Below are 25,775 nucleotides of genomic sequence, written 5' to 3'. Positions count from 1 at the left end.
CTCAAACCTTCTTCTGTTTGCATAAAAATACACAATATACTATAAAAGCTGTCAATTTGCATTTCTTAGAGTCAAGTATTTGATCCTCTTCCAACTCAAAATTCTTGCTCCCACTGATTGGCTAGTATAAAGAAATTTAGTGTTATCTACGCCTCGTTCTCCAATAAACACAATGCCATTATTCCCTTCCACCTTCCCCCAAGACAACAATATTTGTGGTGTGCTTTCACTGAGAAAAGTAGCACTCTCAAATATTATACTGTACCTTATCAGGACCAACACTAATTATTACATAATCATTTGTATGCAAAGAATAAAACCAGTTAACTACATCGTTGGCTTCAGTCGAATGGACATGATGCTGCTCCCTCTGGCGTCCTTTGGCCAGTATAATACAGACACAGATATACATGAACAAAACGTTCAATATTGCTTATTAAGACGCAGTTATATTAGTCATTCTGCCCAGAGGATAAAGAATATATGCTTGTGAGTATGGTTACATTATCTATCTACATGTGTTGTTCTCTTTTATGTGTTAAAATATAATTTGCTTAAAGGGCTACAACACAGTGAGACCAAATGCTATTTGTTAGCCCGTCTATGGCAAATGGCTCTGTTTGTTAGCATTAAGCTAAAAGGACATTCGTGAGGCAAAGTGAGGCGGTTGTTTTGAATACACCGTGTAATTCGCTTTGTTTTGTTTAGTTTGACACTGACTTAATAAAGTGCATATTTGTTGGTGTGCCAAGAGATTTTTCAAATGTGCCTTTGCCTCATTAAAGGTTGGCAAATATTGTCTTGTACACAAAACAAGTTGCAATCAGACATATTGGCCATAAGTTGATTAGGCAGACTGAATATTAGTCAATTAGTGGCGTCAAACCACGGATCGCCACGCTAGGGTAGTATTTATAAAAAGGCGGATAAATGGCATATCTTTGGACACGACAATTTTTGCGGGATCTCTGAGCAAAAAAAGGTCCACTGTTAAACCATTTCGCACCCCATTAAAGGTTCATTCAACACAGAGACGAGTCATGCATGACAAGTGTGATAATCACTGCTTAGATTTGATGCCTTCCAAAGACTTGACATCACCACCAAAGCCCGTTGACGATATGCCACAAAAAGTGTATTACTCCGTCACGCAGCACATCACGTCCTCCCGAAATGTACCTCCTTCCAGAGCAGAGGTAGATGGGCTGCCTAATGGAGCAGACAGGCGGCCGTGAAAGAAACACAGCCGGGCGGAAGGACATCACAAGTGCTGCAAGGTGTTCACACGCTCTGTGCACAAGAATGTGACGACAAATAATAATGAAGAAGAAGAAATGGGGGAGAAAGAGGACAGGAGTTCTTCCTCCCTCTGATGTGAGGTGGCAAGAAAAGACACGGCGCGATTACCAGGAGGGGAAAACAATGACAAGGACAAAGCCATCTGATGGCTAATGATCTGTAACCACTTCAAACAGGTCCAAGCTTTCACATTTATTAAAGTCAGTGATCAAGCGGAACTAAAAGAGGTTGCAAATAACCATGGATGAATGTATCTGCAGATTTACTGTGATAATAATAGCATAGCTTTGGGTTTATGGCCTGCTATGCTATGTTGTGGTGTGATTAGATACAAAATATGTAAGGTAGGATATCATACGGTACATTATGATACAATATTGTTATGGTCCGGCAGCGTAAAAAATCAAACCATATGGTATCATACAATATTATACTTTGTAAAAGACACCATTTTGATGTGACAGAATGGTATGACACTCTTGTATGTTAGGATATGGCATGACCGAACGTATATCATACAGTGTATCATATCTTAGCATACTGTCATACTTTGATCATATCTCTAGCATATCTGGCTTGATTTACATAGACTTATTAACAAACTATCACAATTTAATTAACATGAAAGTAATAAAAGAATAAGTGATCATGGCTTCAAAAGATAAATGGGAAATGAAGTCATTAAGGTATCATTGTTGCATTAAATAAAATTAGTTATTCAATACCTGACGTTGCAGGATCATTACTAATGTGTGATTTTATTGTTTTATGGTGTTAGATATGAACATCTAAATATCATTACGTTTCCCTCTCTCACGTCTCTCCTTGCCATTTTGCTTTTCAGCGCTGATTTAGCGCTCAGCCGAAGAGCACCGGCCAGTTCACAGATATTTAATTAGAGCTCATTAAAAGGCCGCCGTGAAAGAAATGTGGCCGCCTGCCACCACCCGGACTCCGTTTGGGTGAACCCCTCCGACAGGTCTTCATTTCTACCCCCTTAATCCGATGCGTCGGCAAGACCACTGACAGCTCCTCTTGTCTGGACCTCATTCAGTTTCACGAATGAAACCTGGGATAGGAAGAGGAGGGAGAGGCAGAGGGAGAAGGAAGGGTCCTTACATGAGAAATGTAGGAGCGCCACAGTAATGCTGCAGCCATTGTTTGCTTTTGTGGAGTGTCCGCTGGTTGAGGGTGACATGGTTATGGTCACTGGTCTTCATCCCCTTATCAAGTGGAACAAAAGAGTGGTGTTGTTATACAGTCAAAACAATAGTAGGGCACCAATATCCCTGGAAAATAACAGCCCTATTCTCTCCTACTCACATCTTTAGTACACACCTTTTTCTCGTAAAAAAAAAAAAAATGCAGTTGGTTGCAGTTCATCAACGCCTTTGTACACACGGACATGAAATTGCTAACCAAAACAGCAGCAGCCACAGATGCATATGCTTCAAACTGTCTCACTCTTTTCACCATCTCCACATTCCTTTTGTATTATTCTCAAACACTTGATTCTATGAGCACGATGTACACTGCATTTTTTTTTTCTGCTCTCCTCTTTGCTAATTCACAGCCTTCACCGAACCACCCAAAAGCTCACTTTGTGCTCAACTAGCCGTGACCGCACTCAAAGAGCGCCCATCCGAGCGTGACCTATTGTAGCCTGATGCATCCGGATGAGTTTTTCTTGGCTAAGGATGTGCGCTGAGATCAAATGCTTTGAGTGCCTGGGAGTGGAAGTCGGATTCGCCCTTGAAACTGGATCTCGCCAGAATATTTGACAGGTGATAGGTAGGATTATTCTCATAACTCGTCCAAATCATCAACCCAACTAGTCCACTACCTGTATTTATTTTTTACTTCTAAGATTGGATATGAACCTTGTACCGATAATGATTGGAAGACACTGATCTAGCTGTAACCTAGAGACAGTAGCAAAAATGTACCATCGTTTATACGAGGGCGCAAACACAACGGTAACGCGGGGCATGGCCCCCAGTGTCAACTTTGCGAGGCGCCCCTTGGCCGGCCAAAACTCCTTCTTTACTTCTTTTTAAGCACCGACCCTCTGGATTTATTCTTGGCTGCGAAACCAGTTTGCTTTTACATAACGTATTTCACACGCCGCTCTCCATATTTGGACCTGCCAGGTTCCCTGGCTGGTCCTGTTTGAGAGTTTCAACACACAACTCGGCCGGGCTCGTGTGTATTGATGCAAGACGGTTTTGTACATTTCCCCTGACTCAGCCTCACTTTTTACACAAAGTTGCTCTTTACTACTAGGTTTAGTGGTTGAGGACAGGGGTTGTCAACCTGTGGTTAGCGGCCCTCTAGTGGTCCGTAGTGGTATTGCAAGTGGTCCACAAAATTGAAAATGGAAAATAATTGTTTTTAAAAAATAAAATGGATTTATTACTTAGACTTGATTTATTTTCCAGCTAATTTTGTGAATCATTTACCCATCCAAATTATGTCAAATGTAGCAGAGATTCCCAACATAGATATACAGACGCAAATAAATAGTCTGTATAGGTCTATCTTCGGTGCAAAATAAAATAATATTCCGTCAAAGCAGTGGTTCCCAAGTTGCTTCTTGGTTATAATGGTGGTCCCTTGGACAAAACCAGTTGAGAACCCCTAGTTGAGAACATTAGTGAGTACCAGTAATTACTGAAATGGAGATTTACAAATCATTGCATTTGATTTTAGTACTTGAACTGAATTGAAAGTCACAAATCAGAGGTTCATATCATAATTTTTGACTTTATCTTGGAAAAATGTGACTTTTACCTCCAAAAACTGCAGCCGGTAATTCTAACAAAATATGTCTGGTCAAACAGCCCAACGTAGATTTTTGTTTTTATGTGAATTTGTCAGGGTAATGTGTCTTTTTTGGGGGGCCAGTGGGGAAATTAGCAACTTTTTAATTCATATAGCATTTGCTACTGAGGGTAATCATGTGGGGGTCTTTGGAAAAAAAAATTCTTTGTTAGGGGTTCCTGGACCCCAAAGGTTTTGAAGCCAGCTCAATGTGCATTTGTATATATATATATATTTTTATCCCGAAGGACAACCCCTTCAACATTTAAAATGACGTCCTTGCTGAATTGTCTCCCCTCCTCTGAATGACTTTGGCTCCCCAGTGGTGGTCGTTGTCTCAGCATCGCCTCGCCTTGTGCTGCGTGAGCACAAACGCAGGCCCTGGCACGGCATGAATAGGCTCAGTGAGATTCCCAACTCGTTTCACGATGAAAAGGCTACGTTCGGAGACACTGAAGCTGCTCCCGGGCCCGCTCCACAAAGGCCGCTTTCAAAAAAAAGGCGATGAGGGAAGGCTTCTTTCTCCTTTTCTTTCACCTCGTCCTCCATACTGGCGAGTAGTAGTGACGTTGATGTGAGATGTGAGTGCCAGAGAGAGAGAGAAGTGAAGATCAGCATGTTGCTTCAGTCAAGTAAAGGTGAAGGTTAAATAGCTAGTGGACTGTACTATTTATTTGGTAGTGGTGAATGGCCACTAATGTCATAATGACGAAAAAACAAACCTTACAAATAGACAGATAATGACATTTTGAGTCCAGGCTGGACTGTTGCTGTGATTCATACTGTTGAAAAAAAACAAAAAACATAAAAGTTGAATTTGGTCTGGCATACCATCCATGGCATATTGGGATTTTTAATGTTACAAAAATTAAATGCCAACTAAGGGTGGTATGATGCCGTTTTGAGTGTAGGCTGGACCGCATCATTTATATTGTTGTGATTCATAAGTTTGAAAGTTTGTAAAGCAAATGTTACAAATTGAGTCTGCTGAGATTGGAGCACTGATGTTGTAGTGGTTTTTATTCTTAAACATAAAAAGCATGATAGAAATTTATCTGAGTCTGGCTTGGATCCTACCTGTTATAGTGCTTTTAATGTTTATAAAAAATGGATGATTCATGCTATAATCAGTCAGACAATGAATAATGATAAACAACCATGGGTCTTTCGATTTACGAATTGGAACATACCATTCTGCCCAAAACGATTAAAAATGTGAAAAGTTTAAAAATAAAAATGGGCTTACATAACACTGTTTTGGTCATAAAGTGGACCGCACCATAAAGAAAAATAAAAATAAAACACCCTCTCCTTTCCCATGATCCCCGATCAGTGGCAAATGCAGGCAGGCAAAGAAAAGGTGTTTAATGGAGGCGGCGAGTACAAAGCCAAAAGCGTAAGAAAGGAGCCAGACGGGATGAGGGCCAGAGACCCCGCTGCAAAAGTGGCACAAAAGACCAGGTGTGTGGTGGTGTCAGGTTTCAAGCAGGATAAGAGAAACGTTGACAAAGGAGCCGCCTGTTCTCGGATGCTGCGTTGTTTTGCTGGAAAATACGTGCACTGGATTACTTCTACAAGCTACGTCTTTATCAAACAATTAAAGAGCTAATTTGTGTCCTTTTCTGAGGCCGGAATGGAGCAAAGACATCGCTTCCAGTGCAATATTCTCAATTATGAGGGAATTTGATACCTGGAGGGCTGAGCCTCCACTTGGGGGAAAACCATTGACAGTTTTGAAGTGTCACATGTTGACAGGTGAGAGGCCCACCCTTCACAGCTCATTTATTGATGCCCTCTTGTCAAATATTATTGTCCATCCTGAAGCTGAGGTGGACTTTGTATGCTGTGTGAGAAAATGTTTTTAAGGCTCACTCCCAATATATGTACATTCTAATAAAAATGTTGATTGATAATTATTGATTGTTAATCATTTATCATGTCTGGTTCTGGTCTTCAGTGACACTTGTGGATGGGGCAAACCCATCTAAGCCAGATACGAGCAAGCGGTCTACTTTTTACCCGGTAGTTCAACCTCCCCTACCACGTGTCCTGGCCTAGTTTTGACATAAAATATACCAGCTCCGGGCTCCCCATTTCCTACTATATTCTCACAGGGCGAGGAACGGGAGCTGTCCCTCCAAGTGGTAAGGCAGAAGAATCGTCTGTCAGGTAGGACAAATTAGCATCCCCCGTAAGCACGTCAGGCTCGGGGTGGCAGCTGTTGGACGAGGACACATTAACGTGATGGGAAAAAGTCTGTTTTCAGCCGTAGGTGAGACTATGTTTTGTGAATTTTTTCTCCCTGAAGTTGACATGTGGGTGCAGGGAGCAGCTGTCATCTACGCCTTACGGCTTTTGAGTCAGCTCGTAATTGCTCTCGCTCTCTCAGATGCTTTCACACCACACCAAGGTAGACAGCTACTCTCATCAGAATCAAAGTACCTCGGCTTTCAAGGGAATTTATAGGCTTCTTTTAAATAGGGCCAAATTCTATTTACTATACGTGACCTACCTGCTATTTATCTATCATATTGTACCATATGGGGCAGCTCGGTGGTTCACTGGTTAACACGACTGCCTCACAGTTAGGAGGGTGCGGTTTCGATTCCACCTCCGGCACTCCCTGTGTGGAGTTTGCATGTTCTCCCCGTGCCTGCGTGTTTTTTTTCGGGCACTCTGGTTTCCTCCCACATCCCAGAAACATGCTTGGTAGGCCGATTGACCACCCCAAATCGTCCCTCGGTGTGAGTGCAAGTGCGAATGGTTGTTCGTCTCTGTGTGCCCTGTGATTGGCTGGCAACCGGTTTAGGGTGACAATGCCCGATGACCGCTGGGATAGGCTCCAGCACGCCCGCGACCCCCGTGGGGACAAGCGGTATCGAAAATGGATGGATTGTACAATATCATACCCTTCTATACATGTAGTATGTTGTATCATATGTCGGATTACCTACATACCTAGCTGCCAACCAATGATCGACCATATTGTCATGCTGTATAATACCCGTCAATTTTCTCAGATCATATCCATCCGTATTGTGTCCATGGTATCTCAGTATCCACCGACCTACAGTGTCTAGCTACCAACTAACCGACCAACCTATTTATTTAACATATGATGTCATACTTGTCTATCGTATGGTATCATGTCCATAACTATGCCATTATGACAGAATGAATAGATGGATGGTTGCCTGCCAACACTCATTGAGGTTGGATTTCCATGACATGCTCCAAGTTGTTTTTTTGGGTGGTTGCAACAAAAAAATAATAATCTGGCTGATCCCCAGTGGTAGCACATTATGTCTCTGGGATTTTTCATTACGGAGGAAGAAAAGCACGGTCAAGCAGTGCTGCTTGTTTTTGTTCCCATCTGCAGCTGCTTTAAACCTCATTTAGTCGGCTTTCTCTGGCTCTAAAACAACAATGTCATGCCCCTCCTGCCAGTTGATCCCGTTGCTCGACAACTTTTTCACCGAGACGGCCAACATTCAGCGAAGCGGCCAAGCAGCCAGTGTTGTCGTCATGAGTTCAGCGGGTTTGAAATGGTACCCAGCAGCCCCTTCCTTCACTCATTTCTCATGACACCAATGACAGGATATATATATATATATATATATATATATATATATATATATATATATATATATATATATATATATATATATATATAATGTGTTGTGTTGGCTTTGTGATGGGAAAGTAAGTGGCCCCCTGTCTTCGCACATCCAATCAGACTCTTGATGGAAGATCAAAGGTGTCTACTGACACTAATGCAAGTCGGTGCAGATTAACACCGGATAAAACCACTGTGGAATGCTCGGAAACTCCCACTTTGAGCTTCTACTGACCAGGAAACAAAAACTAGAAAGCCGACAGTTCAGTACCATTAATTTTTAGTTAGTTAGTTTGTTTGTTTGTTTGCTTTCACTTCCATGGTATCCCGGTTTCTACCTACCACCATACAGCCTTCTGTCTTTTCTTATTGCATTCATGGTATCCTGCTAAATACTTATTTACCTACCTACCTACCTACCTACCTACCTACCTACCTACCTACCTACCTACCTACCTACCTACCTACCTACCTACCTACCTACCTACCTACCTACCTACCTACCTACCTACCTACCTACCTACCTACCTACCTACCTACCTACCTACCTACCTACCTACCTACCTACCTACCTACCTACCTACCTACCTGCCTACCTACCTGCCTACCTACAAGAGGTCGCACAAATTTTCAAATTGACCATAATCTGATGAAATTAGAAGAGGTAGACTAGTTGATGAATTTCATTTTGGTAATATTTGATTTGATTTTATATTATTTTGATAATCCGTGTTAACAAAGCAATATTCACATTTAAAAGATTCAAAGAAAAAATATACACACATACACCAATAGCAAATGTAAAGCAGGAGATATCACTTCCTGAAAAAAGAGTAGGAGGAAGTATAGCCTTAACTAGTTCTACCCCAACAAAAGCCTGTCCCTTATCTGGGCAGACCACAGCAGCCGGTTTTGCACAGTAGGAATTTGTGGTTGTTGCAAAGAATCATCGACCTCCTTGTGTGCGGTGGAATGATTCCCTGCTCTCCCTTGCACTTCAAACTGGTTCAAACACACGGCAAGCTGCACGGCAACACTCAGGTAATGTCAGTGAAAACAACCAGGACTTCTAAATAAATGCACTCCATCATTTGCTGCCTCCTCCTCAAGCCAAAAATCCGTTATTAGTGACTAGTCTATGTCTTACTCTGAGTCGTAAAGTTGACAAGTCAACCATTCAGCACTACCACTATCTAGTTGCTATCTACCTACCAACCAAACATACAAGCTATTCTGCTTTGTAACTACCCGCCTACCTCATTATTTTTGTATCAAGTCCCAGCCATCTATTGTAAGGTGTTGTATCCATAGAATGGATCGTACCTGCTACAAAGCTACACTTGGCTATATTAATCTCACTCTATTATACGCAGACATTTTGAGCTCAGCAATCCCCATATACCCTCCCCGCTCCCCTTCTCTATCCTGACCAGTGCAGTTTTCCAAACGGCCCCGGGAAAGCGAGCCGGGTGCACTCATCCGTTCAGTGAGCACGGAATGGCGGGACTCGAGCGGCGCGGCGCAGCGCAGCGCTGCTACGGCAGCCTGCTTACGAGTTGTGACAAGCCAGGATGCACCAGTTATGAAAGTCCATTCAGCTGTGTGTGTCTTGCAAAAATAAACAGAGTGCCAGGCTGCAGGGGGAAAGTGCTGACAGGGAGCTTACTTGATCCAGGTTGGAATAGGGCGGGGGAGGGGAGGGCCTGGTCAAATGAGGTTTGGTGAGGTGCGTTTACAGCTTGCGCGATGTGACGACTTGTGCGAATGTTAAAAAGTAGGTTACCTTTAGGGACATTTCGCTTAAGGCAGTCGAAAGTCAGGCCTGATGCCCGTTGAAATGAGGTCCAGTGAGGTTTGATACAATAACGAAGCGTAAGACGACGATTTTTTTTCATCCGAAATTTGACATGTTAGAACTCAGCAAAATATCAGGCCTGAAATGAAGTCGACCGCTGTCCGTTGATGTCTTGCCCAATATGATGTCAACGCGTGTGACGACGGTGAGCTCACAAAATTATTCAACGTTTAAGGCCGTGCTTTTTGGCAAATTTTGGTTACAGACCCATGTCTCTTTCCGCAGCAAAATTTTGGGCCGGATAATGGCTGAAATTAGGGTGGGTTGCGTGACGTGACAACATTTCAAACGTCACTATTTGTTTCAACCTACAAGCCTTATACAGTAAGATTTTGGAATATGGTTGGACGGACTATATAAAACTGCGGTTTTGGAACGTATGCAAACCTGAATTATTGGTACCCTCTGCCGATTACTGCCAATTTGTGAAAACCACATTGCATCGTCAAGTAGCGACTCTTCAACCTAGAACTACAGAATATTATCCAGTCAGCGTTATTCTTTAACCATACCCGTCACCTTCACATAGCATACTCGTTCGAAAAGCTTTGTGTGGGGTGTCAGTGTATGTGGAAAAAGAGAGGGCTGAAGTGCACTCTTGCCATGCGGAGGCTAATGAGGAGAGCAGCTCACTGACACGCTAAATGTCAAAGGTGAAGCGCAAAACATCTCCTGTTAAGCCCCCTCGATGCCCCCCCTCGCATCCCCTCAAAACACTAATGATGAGAACTCTCACATGGAACCTGCTGCTACGCTGCCTAAGAATTCAAGCAGGACTAGAGAAGATCAAAGAGAGGAGACTATTTGAAAACTAGCATCACAATGACTAAATAATAACTAACTACTAACTGTTCCTACTATCCTATCGCTACTAAGTCAATAACTACTACTTACTGCTATTACTAACTATTAAGCACAACAAATCCTTTACCACAAATGCTAAAAAGATGAAACCCCAACATGTGCCAGCTTGAACCTCTAACCCTCAAGTTAACCCTAAACCCAGATGCCAACGAGCCTGGCTTGAAACCCTGAAACTGACACTAAAGTTTTAATTGCAACTGTTATATTTGGTTCCAAGCCTCTTTGCTTCAAAACCCATTCTGAACTATAACCTATAGATGAGTGATGACTGAAATGTTTTCAAAATTTCTGGTTGTCTCTGCTCCATCCTGAGCGTAATGTGTTCATGTGGAAGTGTTTTTTCTGAACCACATCCACATGCTAGCGTTATTATTAGCCGTGCCAGCGCGCGATGTTTTGAGGTGGAAGAAAGGACTGGAGTGGATCGGACTGAACTGGCACCGTTCCTCTCATATGAAGCCAATTACGCAACATCAGATGCATTTCTTTGTCCTACTCTGTTCTCCATGTTTGGTTGTCAGACATGCGTTCGTGGGCCTCCAGCAGAGGAACTGCAGTAGCTTATCGAATGATTAGCAAACACTAAATGCCTGTCACCATTCATTCAATCATTAATGTGCTGAGAACATACTTACTGATTCAACTCACTTTTATTTACTTATTACTCATCCATTCATCAAATCATAAAATGTAATTGTGTTCATATTTTTTTAACTAAAGCAGCAAAACAGTGGCAGACAAGCGTTTCTGGAAAAAATTCCAACTTGCACTCCTCAGGGCTCAAAGGTTAATATCAAGCAAGGAAATGTTTTGTGCACTGCCAAATGTGACCTCAGGGTGATTCGCTGGTATCAATTTCCTCAATGCGACCTCTCCTCCATGCTGTCACGACGACTCGGGGCGGCACAAAGGCGGAGGAGCGCACTTCTTGCCTCATTAATATTCGCCCGCATCTGCTCGCGAGGAAAATCCTTCTTACAAATCCAGGAATGTATCTCCCGTGGCTTTTCAGGGGCTTTGACATTTCACCGGCCTGGATGTCCCCCCGGCTTAGTGGGGTGAAAAGTGCATCCCGTTGCATATTAGCACCCCTTATTTGCTGAGTGAAGTGTCTATGGCTGATATATAATTCATGTTAGTTCCCCAGATGCGGCGTGGTCAGATTTATTGGGATAGAAATTCAATGGCGGCACACATAAATATGTATCATCGGGGCCTCGGCATCTCACACTTGATTTATTTTGTGTTGGTGTGTCAGTCATAAGCAGCACACACACAATGAGCTGCGCAGTTCACAACTGAACTGAAGCTAAAACTGGTTGAAAATGCATTTGTGCTTGTCCATCCTGGCATCAGTTGATTTGAAGCAGGTTTTTAAAAAGTTGTGGTGTGTCAGGGTCAGAGGTTCAAGTTAGAGTTTGAGTTTCCATTTGCTATAAAAATTGTTGGGTCATAAATCCTATTAATGGGCAAAATCAACATTTGGGTCAATTTGACCCAACTTTTTGGGTTATTTGTTTGAGCAGAGCTTTTTGGGTCGAATGAATAGCCCCCAAAATTCATAACCCATAATAACTAACTTTATGTTTCAAATAGGGGTCAAGGTTTCAAGTTTGACTTTCAAATGAAATGTTTAAGCAAGTTTAGGGTTCCAAATAAGGATTTAGACTTCAAATCATGGCTATGGCTTCAACTTAGGTTAGTCTATGAGTAGAATTGTCCATTTTTGGTTGATTTACCCAAAAGCTTTGCTTTTTTTTTTTAGGCTTTTTTGTATTCTACAAAAAAACATCTTAAAAAGTGACTGCTATCATCAGTGGCTGTTTTATTCCTCGTTTGTTTAACGTCTGTATTTAATATTTTGTGTTCCTTCTTGGCAACATGACTAGGGGCAAAGTCTTCATTCCAATGGAATTCCTTCCCCAAGTAAGATGTAATTATCAAACACAGGGCTGGAAAACTTGCCGTGGCCCCTCGCATTAGCCGTAGGTCTCAGGGAGCCATTAAACCTCCACATGTAGCACAGGATGTTGCGGGACTGCGTCGGGATGAAAAGCTGATGGCGGTCGGGAGCGAAGCTCTCAGCTCGTTTTCTCCCTAAAAGTGCCATTTTAAATACAATTGTTGCATTCTATCCATTTTGGTTTGGTGATTTGCTGTGAGATGTTTCCAGTATAATATGTGTCTTGGCTCGCTGACGTTGGGAAAAAACTGCTTTCATGTAGTCAATTTCAAAAATGTAATCTGAATTCTTAAAAATATAAATCGTAAAAAAACAGAAGAGGAAGGTTCATGTATATATCCTGTATGTTATATCTAGAGTGTTGCTCTGGTGTCATCACCATTTTAAAACCCCTGTGGCTTTTTCAAGCCCGCAACCACTATATAATCTGCCGTTTTCTTGTAAAGTGCGAAAAAGAAAATTATTCGCAATGGTCATGAAAAGGCCTTTTAAACCTCAGCCGTGCTCCATTATTTTATTTCCCGGTCGGCGCGTTGCTCCACTTTGGCTAACCCCTGCAGGGCTGCAGTACCCAACAACAACACAGCCCATCAATCACTGGGCACGCGTGTCACCGTTGGCCTCATAAAAGGAAGGTGTAAATTTGGCAGGGGGAGGGCGTTTATTGCAAACGCCGTGGTTTGTGCCGCGGAGATACGCCGCATAAATGAAACTGAGCTGTTTGACTCCATTAGAGTTAGTGTTACCTTCTGCTAAAATGTGACCAGAAGTAATGGGACACAGCTCATCAATCAATTAGTCAATCAGTGATTGGATAAGCTCAATGTTATGGCCTGGCTTAGGTTAGGGTTTGAAGTCTGGTTTAAGATTTCAAAATAGGGTTTGGAGTTGGAGTGTCAATTGGGGTTTCAAACCTCAACGTTAACGCCTAACCTCGGGTTTAGTGGGGCATTTAAATGTGACATCCCACGGCCATATGAGGTTGACTATGTAAAGATCGTGTGGACAGGAAGTGATGTAAACAATGCACTCGGTGACTTTTATGAGCCCATCTTGCCTTTTACCTGAAGTATTTACGACACCAAGCAATTTGCTCAATGACGTATTGATGACTGCACACGTTGATATATGTAAAGAAAATGAATATAGCGTACATCGTTAAAGACTTGAAATGTGTCGTAAAAACGTACTTTAATTAACTTGATTCGCAGTCAAAGAGGTAGAATTATAAATATTACTGTAATGTGTATCTTAGTGCTCAAGCATTAGCTACGGTTTCAGATTTAAATGAGGAAATAGTGTTGATGTTGTCTTGAACGTGACTGTCAGTCTTCATCATGGAAAGAAAGGTCACACGCAGAGCAAGAAAAATACTCACGCATACATATTCCGGAGGATGAAGAGTGTGCGATGTAGAAATGTGACAAAACAGTGCCGTCAATCATCATCAGCGGGTGGTGCGCCATCAGTGTGGCGCCAGCTGGTCGGGGCTACTGTAATCTGCGGTCCGTCGGGTCCCGATGGGGTGCGATGACCTGCTGGGACGCTTCTATAGGGCGGCTGCTTCTTAAAGTCGGAGGCTTGTCAACGGCTCCTGTGAAAAAGTCGCATCAACAACATGAGAGCGAACAATAAGAACGGAGCCGCTGCCTTGGGGGCGCCATGCAGGAATGTATCCAAAGTATGAAAATAAGATGTGTATGAATGAACAATACCCCAAAGTGCACACCCGCGTGTTTCCCCCCTGAAGGCACCTGTCTGCTTTAGTGCTGATGGCACTTTGTGTTTTGACTGAGTGCACTGCAAACAGTCTTGATGTTGATCATAAAACATAGAGATACAGCTGAGCCCCCCCAACCCACGGGATGGTGTGTATGGAAGGGGGGGGCGATAGCGATATGGAGCGCCATCTTCCAAACTACCTGTCGACATCCATCAGTCACATGCTGGGCTTTTCTCCCAGTTATTAGCGCAAGAGGCGGCTTGATGGAGAAGCCTGTCGGCCACCTCTGACAGCTCAGGTAAGCTCGACCCTCCCCCATCTCCCCCCGCCTCACCTCAACAGTCATCCTCTTCATCTTCTTCCTTCTCCTACTCGCCACTCCTAACTCATCAGCCTCTGCTATCAGTCCCATTTCAAGTCAGCAGGCCCAGTGATGAATTGTCTCTCAGGAGAGTACAGGATGCTCTACTTTTATGCTTTGTACAGTGTGCGACAACATCTACGGGATTTTTCGTGTGATATTGCAGTGTATCCTGCGACCTCATAAGTCACATTTTGGTGAATCTCATATTTTCAGTGCTAATAATAGAACAAACCTGCCACTTGAGCTCTCTTCATTTCCCATGAATGCCGACTCCAACTCATCCTCTACGTCTCCAACGTTTTGTCAATGTAGACTTCGATACCATGTTGCAATATAGCACATTAGCTTGCAGCTGCTAACTTAAGTGCGAAGCAGGAGGCCAACCGCTGTTTCCACGGCGACCAGCTTCCTCTCCTTTCCAGTGCGTTTAAACAGGCAGCGAACACGAGACAACTCGCATAAATTGTTTCCTAATCTGGTTACTCCTCATTTCCATGGATATTGGATTACAAGTATGCCAAGACAGGAGCGGGTTTGGGAATTTTCATAATTTGACATATTTCTCAGTGTAGAGTGCCGGCACGCAGCGGTGGACCATTATCATCCACTGTTGATTTACTGCGTGCACTTTAATGAAAGCGGCTTATAACGACGACACATTAATTGTACCGACTAACTCTTTTATGACATTTTCCTTTTTCAGTCAGCACTTTTCATACAATCCGATGATTATTCTATGTCTCCTTGAAATGACATTTGCGTGTCACTAATAGGACATTTTTATAGAGCTCGCAAGCGGCGGTGGCGGCGCTTAAATTAAAAAAAAAAAAGAAAGTGTTGGTTTTACTGAGCCACATTACGCTTCAACTTACTAAATATTTACTGAATGCCCTGCAGCATTCACGCCCACAGCATTAAGAACACTCTTATTTATTATATCACAAGTTCTATGACATAAGCCCTCACTTACAGTCAAGGTTAATATTGAATTTAGTTCATAATGCATTTAGTTTATAATGTTTATTTAGCAGAATAAGTAGAAGTAGTAAATGAACCCCCAGGACCTTCTTCCAGTGTTGAGTTTCTTGACGGAGCAATGCTGCAACTAAATCTGATTTTAATCATTATTACATTATACTATTTATTATATAATGTTAGCCTACGGGAAAGCACATGCTAAAAAAAAACACCACATAACACGAAATTTGTAAAGCTCAGACCTCGATTTGTGTTTAATGGCGAGTCATCAAACTTTACCACCATTTTAGTAGACACACAATCGGACAGACTGCACAATTTTGCTGAAAGAAGAATGGCCAAAAATGACCCCAAAATAGCCTCTTCAACACAAAGTAGCAAGTTTCCCGTGTGATTTTGGCCAGAGGTCCTAAAGACGTTTTGGAAAGGGTACCCATGATAGACGAGCCCACCAAATTTCATGTTAGGGTGTGAAACAAGTTCCGGGGACTCTATTTTTAAAATTCTAAGAGGCGCTACCAAGCTAATACCAGATACATTTTCAGCAAGGTAAATACAACTGCAAAATGTGGTGACTTCAAGTGTATGGAAATCCTCTAAAAAGCCAATGAATTTGAATAATTGAATTAATTTGGCTGAGGAATAGTAATAATGAAACAATTGAAGAGGCCTGCTAATTATCATTGAAGCGTGACGAGCTAAACCGAGCTCCACCGCAACCATGGTCTCATTTGCACTTGTTGCTCTTTTATACTGTCAAATAAATCACAGAGGGGGAGCCTGGGGATGAGCTATGGATTCCTTACATACCCACTCTCTTTGACTCCTTTGTGTCGCCTCCGATGGCACATATTTTTCTTCCAGGCCTTTCCAAGCTGAAACCCAGGATGGCTACTTCGTGACTCCTGCATGTGCCGCTCGACTGGATTTCAAAAGAAAGAGACAAGTAAATATCCTGGTTAGAGCACTCGATCATGTCAAACCAGAAAACACTTGAAACACACACTTTGTAAATACTCCTAAAAAGGTTGCTGTGCCAAAACAATCCATTGCGAAGGCTGTTTTGGACTCACAAAAGAAAAATGTTCAGTATGGGCTTTAAATAGCTACTTAAAAAAAAAAGGAAGACTTCCTGTTTATTTATTTAACCTTTATCAAAGTTGTCGGCCATATTGTTTGCTGAGGATTGGCTTGGCTTGGCGGTCAGAAGTTTCCAAATGTCCATAGGCCAGTACAGCACATCCGAGATATCAACATTGGGAGTGTGGGTCTTTTTGGATCACTTGGTCCAAATATGTTCACATCCTGTGCAGTCCAGATGGCTTAAATCAATGTGCAGCACTCCCAGCATCATTTATCATGCTTAAAAGGATTCTCTAGTCAGAAAGGAAGCGTTCATTGTTCACAGAGGTCATACATATGCTACCACCAACTATCATACTCAGCAGGCTGTGTATTTTGTTTGCTTTCAATGGATTAAGATGCTACAGTGCTAATCCTCATCACGACACCATCTTGCTTATGATGAGTCAACACTGTTTGTCAGGCTTTATCATGAAGGACATCCTGGCTTTGCTTGAGAAGTAAATGAATAGATTATTGAAATCATTGGTGGTCTTCCAAAAGGTTTTCATTTCATAAACAAATAATGTTGAGTTACTTAATTTGTTCCAGGTTTAAACGTCATCATTGTGATCCTTCTATTGACTGCAATGGAAATGTACAATTTCAGTTAAAGTCCAAATGTCAAGATATTTCAACATACTTTTTTGACACTAATTACGGGAGCACTTTCCTGTTTGGGCAGCAGGGCTTTGGTGGCATCTTGTGACATCTTTTCTGAAACGGTTCCACACCCCAAAAAAATCACTGACAAGTGGGAATAGTGGGAATAGTGAACTGCAGGGTTCATGATAAAAACTCAACTAAGGTAAAGGCAAAGCAACAGACTAAACTACAAAAATAAAGTCCCTCGGCTTGCTTTGCCTTTCTCCATTGACTTCTAGTAAAATCCCTCTGGGTGTCTCGCTGATTTATGGTTATTCCTTTAGCCACAACGGGGCCACAGAGTGGAAAAGGTCCGAGATTAACAAGGTTGGCGATAAGAGAGAAACACCGACCTGTGTCTCTGTGTTTAATAGCTCCTGCAATGCGGGGGGATTGTGGGGGTGTAGATCCCCAGCTTGTGGGGCTCAGGGGATTTCATTACACAAAGACAAATGGAGGATCCAGGCAGGCACAGCAGAATTTGGGGGAAAGCCGAGGATGGCAATTAGGCTTATCAGGGGAAGCATGTCGCAAATGGAGGAACAGCGTGCAGTGATATGGCCGACTGAAACCTCATGTCAATTGGGAAATAGCTAGCTTGCTAGCTACTGCTAGCAATTATGTTGTGAAACCATGTGACTCAAACAGATTTAATTGGCCTAAAAACCCCAATATTATTTACCGTATTTCGTTCGATACAACTCCATTTAGAGCAGGGATGTCAAACTCATTTTTGTCGTGGGCCACAGCGTACTTATGGTTTCCTTCATGGAGCCATTAATGACTTAAAAAAAAAAAAAATGGATGGCCCCTCATACTATCACATACACACAACAGAATCCAGAGATAAAAAGTTCAACAATCTTCTAATTTATTTTGAAAGTGGGATTGTGACAAAATATTACAATATTTCACTGTTATTAAAAGGAAAACATTTTACAGTTTGGGTATTTTAATAAGAAACATTGAGTCCACATAAAATAATGTTGCGGGCCGGATCTGCCACCCGGGCCTTATGTTTGACACCCGTGGTATAGCGTATTGCGTTTACACCGTATGCTATATGCAAATATATATGCTATATATACACCTAAAGTTTAAAATCAAGTTTACATTACATTTAACATTCTTCAGAACTGTACTGTGCCAGATTTAATGTACCAAACAAAAAATAACATTTTAAAATACACGTGTGTTATTGTTAACATGCACGCCTGTAACAATAAAATGTCGAATGTCAGTACCGTTTAACTTAAGAAGCCCCGGCAAATTTTAACATTTTTTTTAATAGCTACCCACATGAAATGGTTTTGCAAATCACTTTATCGACACCAGTTGAGAATTACTGCTCTAAACAACTCTATTAAATATGGTCAATACAATTCCAATGCATCATGTTTACAGCATGATTTACTTTTTATACAACTTGAACATGTAATATTGACACCATATTGAATGTTCTGTACAACTCAAGGACATTGTACCGCTTTATGGCCCGCATGTTTATCGTGCAGCTAAATTAGTCGAGAACTAGTAAATCGATAGGAGCTGGCATGCTGAGGGGTCATTAGGAGCATGCCAAGCAAATTCCCTCTTTTGAGATGGAGGCACACAAAAGACTCCAAATCCTGTTTTTTAACGGCTGACTTGACGTCGAAAAGCTTATCAGCATTACCAATTTACTTTCGCCAAAAAGTAGGGCGGATCAGGAGCAGCCAGTTCGTCAAGCTTAACCACTAGCGTGACGGCTGACATATTATTACATTCACCACAATCCTCTAATCTCATTTTTTCACCATCATTGTAATGTATCTAATAAAATCCATACAACCCCAATGCACCATATCATAAGTATTATCACATTTTATGTTGCATTCAACACTAACTTGGCATATTTACATCATTGTAATGTTGTATTCAATTCTAATGTACTATATTTAGACCATATACATATAATGTTCTATACAATTCGTTGGTGTGTTTTTTTTAAGTCCTAACATAGCTTTGCATTCAGTTGTGGAACTTGCAGCCTCATTTGCATGTGCAGGTCCAACCTAAAATGTCAAACTACTGCAGTTGGCTCATTAATAATAAGAAAAAGGGAACATCTCCAACCCAAAGCACGTGTGCGTGCGTACGTGTGTGCGCGTGTGTGTGTAAGTGTGTGAGTGTGTGTCCTTTTTGGCAATTAAACGGGTGAGTGTGGTAATTCCAAGCCCTTTCCTCAGGGTTCGACATGCATACAATAAATATTTTAATGAAAGTGCAGACAAAATATACACAAACGCGCGAGCTTACACGCACACACGCAGTCAGAGGCTGATTTAGACAAATACTACGCAATAAAAAAAGTAGTCAAGTAGTTTCTAAAAAAATATAATTTTATTGATGAGAGCTTTTTTGACAAAAAAAAACAAGGTCACTTCAGTGTGTGTAGTCTAATGGTGTTAGTATATTAATGGATGAGGCTGCGATGCATTTGCATAATGTTTTGTTTTGCCTGCCTGCAGAATTACAATATTATTGTATAGGTGAGAGACCTCATGGCACATTCAACTGCAGTATGTTAAGGATTTTTTTCAATTCAACGACTACTGATGGAACGATATGAGCTTAAAAATAAATAATTGTATTGGAATCGAACCCACAACCTCTGCAATGACTAGTAAAATATTTTTTATGACATTTCTGTTTTTGATGGTGCGTCATGAAATGTTTCCATAATGCAAAGTAGGCCACGTGCTCTGCTTGGCTATAAAGCACAGAAAGGAGTAGAGGCATTTACAAAGATTTCCTTCCCTGTGAGTTGTTTTTGAAGGTGAAATATAAAACAAACCTGAAGCTCTCAGTGTGATGCCTAAAGGATTTATTTCCCAGTAACAACTCAGCCCAGCGGGAAACACACCACAGCAGCTGACTGTCAACAAAACCAGCAAAATCTCATCCTCCCGTCTAGTGGCGAGGAGCTCATTATCCCAGGGCGACTCAGGGGTTGTTGCAGAATGCATGATCACATTTTTCAGCGATAAGCACTCAGGGGCTTCTCTGATGGCCTTAATGCTAGAAAAAGCACCAACTCCACCAAAGCTGCATTATTTGTTCTTTGAGATGGTATTTATTTATTCCCAACAGTCCATTCTCTTCATTTAATCATGTTTCTCATGCTCTGCTCTCACTATATGTGGTGAATTTTTTGCCCAATCAGATTTCATCCTCCAAGTGTTGCAATATAAGGAATTCCATCACTAACATTTTTTTGTAGTTGAAGCTAATGTAACAAAAGTTGGATCCAAATCCATTAATTTATGTGTTTTGCCTTTTTTTTTTTTTGTTTACACATGAAGATATATTTTATAGGGAATGTCATAAAAACAAAAGATTTGTGCAGACATGCAACAAGATGGCGCCTGAGGACTATTTTTGTTGAAATGATGTTCTCAACTCACTTTGCTGAGTAGCAAGATGCCACCAGACGATGACCTGAGAGAAAAAAAGAAAAAAACTATAACTGAGTTTATGGTTTCTTAGAAAATACCCACCAATAAGCAAATTTGCTTTTTGAATTCATCGCTTCCATAAGTGCAATATGATTAAGTCAATGTGACTGTTTTAAATAGCTGAGCCAAGAAGTCAACTAAAATACAATTGTTCGAGGAGGCACGAAGAATGTGTTTTACACCTGCTTCAAGACGCTTCTCACCACAAGAAGCTCGAATCCCATATGGGCCCCTCGCCTGGTCTCTTTAACTTCTGGGTTCTTTTCAGCAGCTCGCCGTCTCTATTGCCGCCGCTGTGACCTTTTTCACAGAGAGAAGGCGCTCCCCTCAGGAGAGCATCCTGAGGGTCAAATCTTGACATTCGGCTCAAGTCCAAAAGGAGGTCTTTGGCGTCTCCTTTGGACAAAGAAGTGTTTTTTTGCTTTCTGAGTGGTGTTTGACCTCTAACACAGAGACCACATGCAGCCTACTTTGTTGTTTCAATCAATGAGTCGATTGAAAGTGCTCCTGTATTTGTTTGTTTGGGATTTTATGTTTTTAGAATACAATGTGTTATGTTGTTTTACATATGTATATTTTCGTCTTCTGTCGAAGCACTTTGTAAACATGCATTTTTAAAAATGCTGTATAAAATTAGGAAATTGTGATTATCATTTTTGATTAATGTAGTAAATTGCTAAAAAAATACATTTTTGCCATCTAGTGGAAGAGAATTCAATAGTTCTATCCATTATATGTCGCAATAGATGAACACAGATAGATTAGTTGTAGTAAATAAATCATCAATTTCCACTGCACTGCACACGTTATTATTGTCTAAACACAATTTTGAACCCCATAAAACGCAAATGGGAAGTTCATATATAAAAGCGCAGCAATAAAAAATGAAACGTCGTAATGAAATGAGGGAGGATCAGGGTGGATCAGGTTTTTTAATCAATTTCTGATATGGATTTAAAGCTATAATGCAAGCATACGTACACTGCAGTATGTGGGATATACTCTAAATGTATACATAGCTATGATTCAAAGATTGTGTCCTAATTGAGCCTTAAAATAGGACCTTTACGTCGCAGAGACGATGTGTTGGCTTCTAAAGAGAACCACGGCAGCTCTCTTGCTGTCACGGCAACCACAAATCATTGCTTGAAAGGTGGGGCCAGCCAGGACAGTAACTTGTCATATTTCAAATTAGGTGTCAGTGCTCACGTTCTTTGCTTGTATTCAATTCAGCTATACTTTATTATAACACATACATTTTTAGTTTTTTTTGTATTCGTGTATTTCTATACATACACAGGCCAATTAGCAACCAAAACACCACAAAAGAAGAAATTGTGTTGCATAATCCTGCGCTCACACAGACACACACACAAAATAAATACAAAGATTTCCTCTTACAAATGTTTTCTCACACTGATGCTTTCAGACATTTACCTTTATGCTGTTTTTTAAATCTTTTTTAATCAGCCACACCACTTAGTCCAAATTCAGAACCCCCAATGCTGCCCACGCCTTCCATCTTCCTAATACCTTGCACATCTAATCCAATTCATTATTGCAGAAGGGGGCTTTTTGCTCACTAGGCTGTCAGAGGAGACAAAAGCGCTGCCAAATATGAATGCCTTTTGCTTTTCATTGGATTTGTGCACAGCCCTCCCACAGGGATGCTGTAGCAAGGGGGCTAAGAAAGAAAAATACCTGAGGGGTGTTTGGGGGAGGTATGGACGTGGCCATTGTGTCACCTGCTTCACTGATGGAGGTGGAATTTACCAAGAGGCAAGACGGCATTTGCGGGGAGGGGCTAATTGAATGTAAAGTTGAGCAAAATAACATTATTTATGACAACTTTTGATTTACGGCCATGAAGTGCAAGATGATTAGCTTTTTTACATATACTTCTGACCAAAATGGTTGAATTTTTTGATCAATTTTTGACATGGGTTCTTGAGATTTTTTCATGCGTGTTGTTATGATAAACATGTTCACCCATTTCGATTGTTCAAACTGGGATCAGGGGCAAAAATGTTCATACTTTTCAATAATCCTCGTAATTATCATCCTTTGATGCTCTGATCTGCCCACAATGGATGGCGTAAGCAAAACAAACAAAAAAACTTTTGTTATGATTGACATGCCTGCCCAATTTCAGCCATTCAAACTGGTGTCTGATTTTCTTTCCAACAAGATTCCTAAAACTACTCTTACTAAATTTACAAGATAAAACCTCCGTTTGTGGACTTGGTGACACTTTCCTCGTCCCTGAGCAGCAGCTGCAAACAACCCGACGATGACCCCCGTGTCGGGTGTTAGCCTCTTCTGTGTTATTCTATAAATATCAGATCAGGTTCCCATGTGCGACCAAGTGCTTAATTGAGACAGAGCCCTCGCTGATCCCATGTAGGGCAGAGCCCTCTGCGCCACCAACTGTCAATCACCCCAACTAATTGGTAGAACAGAGCAATTGCTGAAGTACAACTTGTACAAAAGATGAAAAACAATGACACAAATCAATATTTTCAGGTGCTTCTTTAAGATGCTGCATTTTGCTGCAAGCCAAGATGCTGCAAAAAAAATTAATCAGTGAGGGATTTGTGTGTTAAAACTATTCATCCTACTTACGACACCCAAAAGAATATTGGAGAGTTATTTCAGACTACCCTTGTGTTGTCAACCATTTGATTGATATTGATATTGGATAATGAAATGTCCAAGGGCAGCATGGGTGCTCGTCCAATTTTTATCTAAAGTATGACACATGGACAACATCCCGCTTCTGACCTCCAAAACAGAAAAGAATATGTTGAGGCGTAGGAGGTCTCTTCAACCCCGAGAGAACATAGGAGAGGTTTCAACCCTCTTAAAATGCCGCGTGGTGGGAGGTCTATTTTCTCTCCATCTTGCCTTGCTCCGCAGGGAGCGTGCGTTTGTGTGCGTCCGCGCGTGCGCGCGTGCAGGTTTAAGCCGGAGATCAGAGGTGGGTGGTAGGGCTGCTTGACGTTGTAAGATCTTTCCACGAGATTAAAAAGGAGAACCCAGCGAGCGTTTTTATCAAGCGGTCACAAGGAGAGCTGAGATTTTAGGGTCACTCGGTTCATCTCCCACACATGTATGCATACATATTTCTATTAATGTATGTACAGGATGTTTTTCAATGCGTCTTTTCATCAGGTGTGTTGAATGCATATAAGAAGAAAAAAGGAAGGAGCAGTAATTTTGTCGGCAACTAAAACAGCAAGTAGCAGCAGCAATATACGTCCACTGTATATATAATAGGAGTAATCATTTTCTATAATAGCAAACATGCAGATGGCACTTGCAGACCTCCATCCACCTCGGCTTAATTGAGAAATCACGATGTGACAAGTGGTCCTTCCTTTCAGCCCTGTAGGTGGCGATAATGTGTATAGACAAACACAATTGTGAGTTACATATACACGTCTGTGGAATTGATGCGCACTGTATGTGATGTTTCTGTATATATGCACTGTGTGTGTATTTGATGTGTTTGTCTGTACATTTATGCTTATACAGTATATATACATTTATGCTTATACAGTATATATGTATGTCCATATGTATGTAATGTGCATGTCTTTAAGTGTCTGTACGTATTTGTATGCATGACAACATTTAATATAACATGATCAATGGTTTCCCCCACCAGTAGTTTTAGACATTTGTCAAAATAAACGCCATTCACGTTTCAATTACTGCTCGGCTATCACCGAATCAAAACACACACGTTGTAGTTTTGTCAAGGCAGAGGGCGTCGCCAGGTGGAGGTTTTGTGTTATTGCAAGAACAGAAAGAAAAAAAAAAAGAAAAACTGTAAAAACTGTAAATCATTTATTTTTATTAGCCATTTATTAGCCAATTTAAATGTTTGAAACAAACTGTGGAATCTAAATTTTAACACTGCTCATGACAATTATTGTGATTGGGCGCTTGGTTTCTGGAAGAAGAGCTCCACCATCCCGTGAACCTGCGACTTAATGGTGTAACAGTCTGGTCTCGTTCGGATCAGTTCCCTCACTTCCTCCAGACTTTTATCTTTCTGGTTTCTGATGATCAGAACAATGGTGCAGCCTGAGGGGCAGAGCAGACCCTGGCTCTCCAGAGCCAGAAGGTCCACAAGATACTGCTGGGGATCGTGGTCCATGAGCACTAGGTTGAAGGTGTCGCTGGCCCCAGGGGCTGGTTCTAAAAATTTGCGCAGTGTCGGGATGGTCTCACCTGAGCTACCTGTCAACACCTGGAACTACATAGTTGGCATTTTTTGTCTTTTTTGCTTCATAATGACAAATCACATTTTGACCTTTACCGTTTTAAAGATTGAATTTCCTACCTGAGAGTGACGGAAGCCAGCCACCATAATGATCTCCTCTCCGAGGTCGGCCACCGCGGGGTCCTGCTCCACCGTGAGGAGCCTTCCATCAGGAGGCAGCAGACGCAGTAAGCGCACTGAGCTGTAGCCACAGTGCGTGCCCAGTTCCAGCATCTGAGAGGGACGGACGCGCTGGACTACCTCATCCAAGGCCTGCCCTGAGTTCAGAGTTCAGAGAGGTGTTAATATTGGCTATAGTTATTACAAGATGGCGCCAAAGCACTACATTAGGCTGGACAAATATCCCAAAATAGTTCCTTGGCACCAAGATGCCATTGGATGGCACCAAAGCAATACTTATACAACAGACCTTGAGTACAAGAACAGAAATTAGGGTATAACACTATTTACATTTCAGTAGGCACACACTGACCAATCAGCGGGCCGACCGCGGCAGAGGCATGCATTCCTGCATGGATGTCAAAGGTCTCCAGAACACTGGCGGCGTTGCCGTGGATGCACTGGGAGAAGACAAAAGCGTGCGTGTCCTTGGCGCAGGTGCGGCCCCGCAACAGCCGAAGTGCCCAAGCCACTATGCCGCGAAATGATTTAGCCGCTCGAGCGCGACTGCGATCCAACGCCAACCTGATGGCGGGAAGCAGCGGCATGGATGCCGCCATCAGTAAAGAGGCCATTTTGACA

At 41.8% G+C, this 25,775-nt stretch overlaps 1 protein-coding gene and 1 long non-coding RNA gene across 3 annotated transcripts in view; one reads left to right on the top strand and one right to left on the bottom strand.

Moving 5' to 3' along the window:
- LOC125978612 (uncharacterized) overlaps positions 1-25,209 on the top strand; it is a 40,385-nt gene extending 15,176 nt beyond the window's left edge. The window contains exons 3-4 of one of the 2 annotated variants that reach the window (XR_007485097.2): positions 16,347-16,428; positions 25,081-25,209. This is a non-coding gene — a long non-coding RNA (uncharacterized lncRNA). Of the gene's footprint in view, positions 1-16,346; positions 19,633-25,080 lie in introns of those variants that run through there. The other variant, XR_007485098.2, reaches the window with a different exon arrangement.
- Positions 24,586-25,768, bottom strand: LOC125978606 (transmembrane O-methyltransferase homolog). The gene is made up of 3 exons (XM_049736113.1): positions 25,507-25,768; positions 25,095-25,291; positions 24,586-25,007 (listed from the first exon to the last, which is right to left on the bottom strand). Exons 1-3 carry the CDS (start codon positions 25,766-25,768, stop codon positions 24,678-24,680), a joined length of 789 nt encoding a protein of 262 aa, XP_049592070.1. The 3' UTR covers positions 24,586-24,677.
- Between the last annotated feature and the right edge of the window lie 7 nt (positions 25,769-25,775).

This window comes from Syngnathus scovelli, chromosome 1 (genome assembly GCF_024217435.2).
Source record: "Syngnathus scovelli strain Florida chromosome 1, RoL_Ssco_1.2, whole genome shotgun sequence".
Lineage (NCBI taxonomy): Eukaryota > Metazoa > Chordata > Actinopteri > Syngnathiformes > Syngnathidae > Syngnathus > Syngnathus scovelli.
The sequence above is the reverse complement of the archived record's forward strand: the minus strand, read 5'-3'. Positions and strand labels throughout refer to the sequence as shown.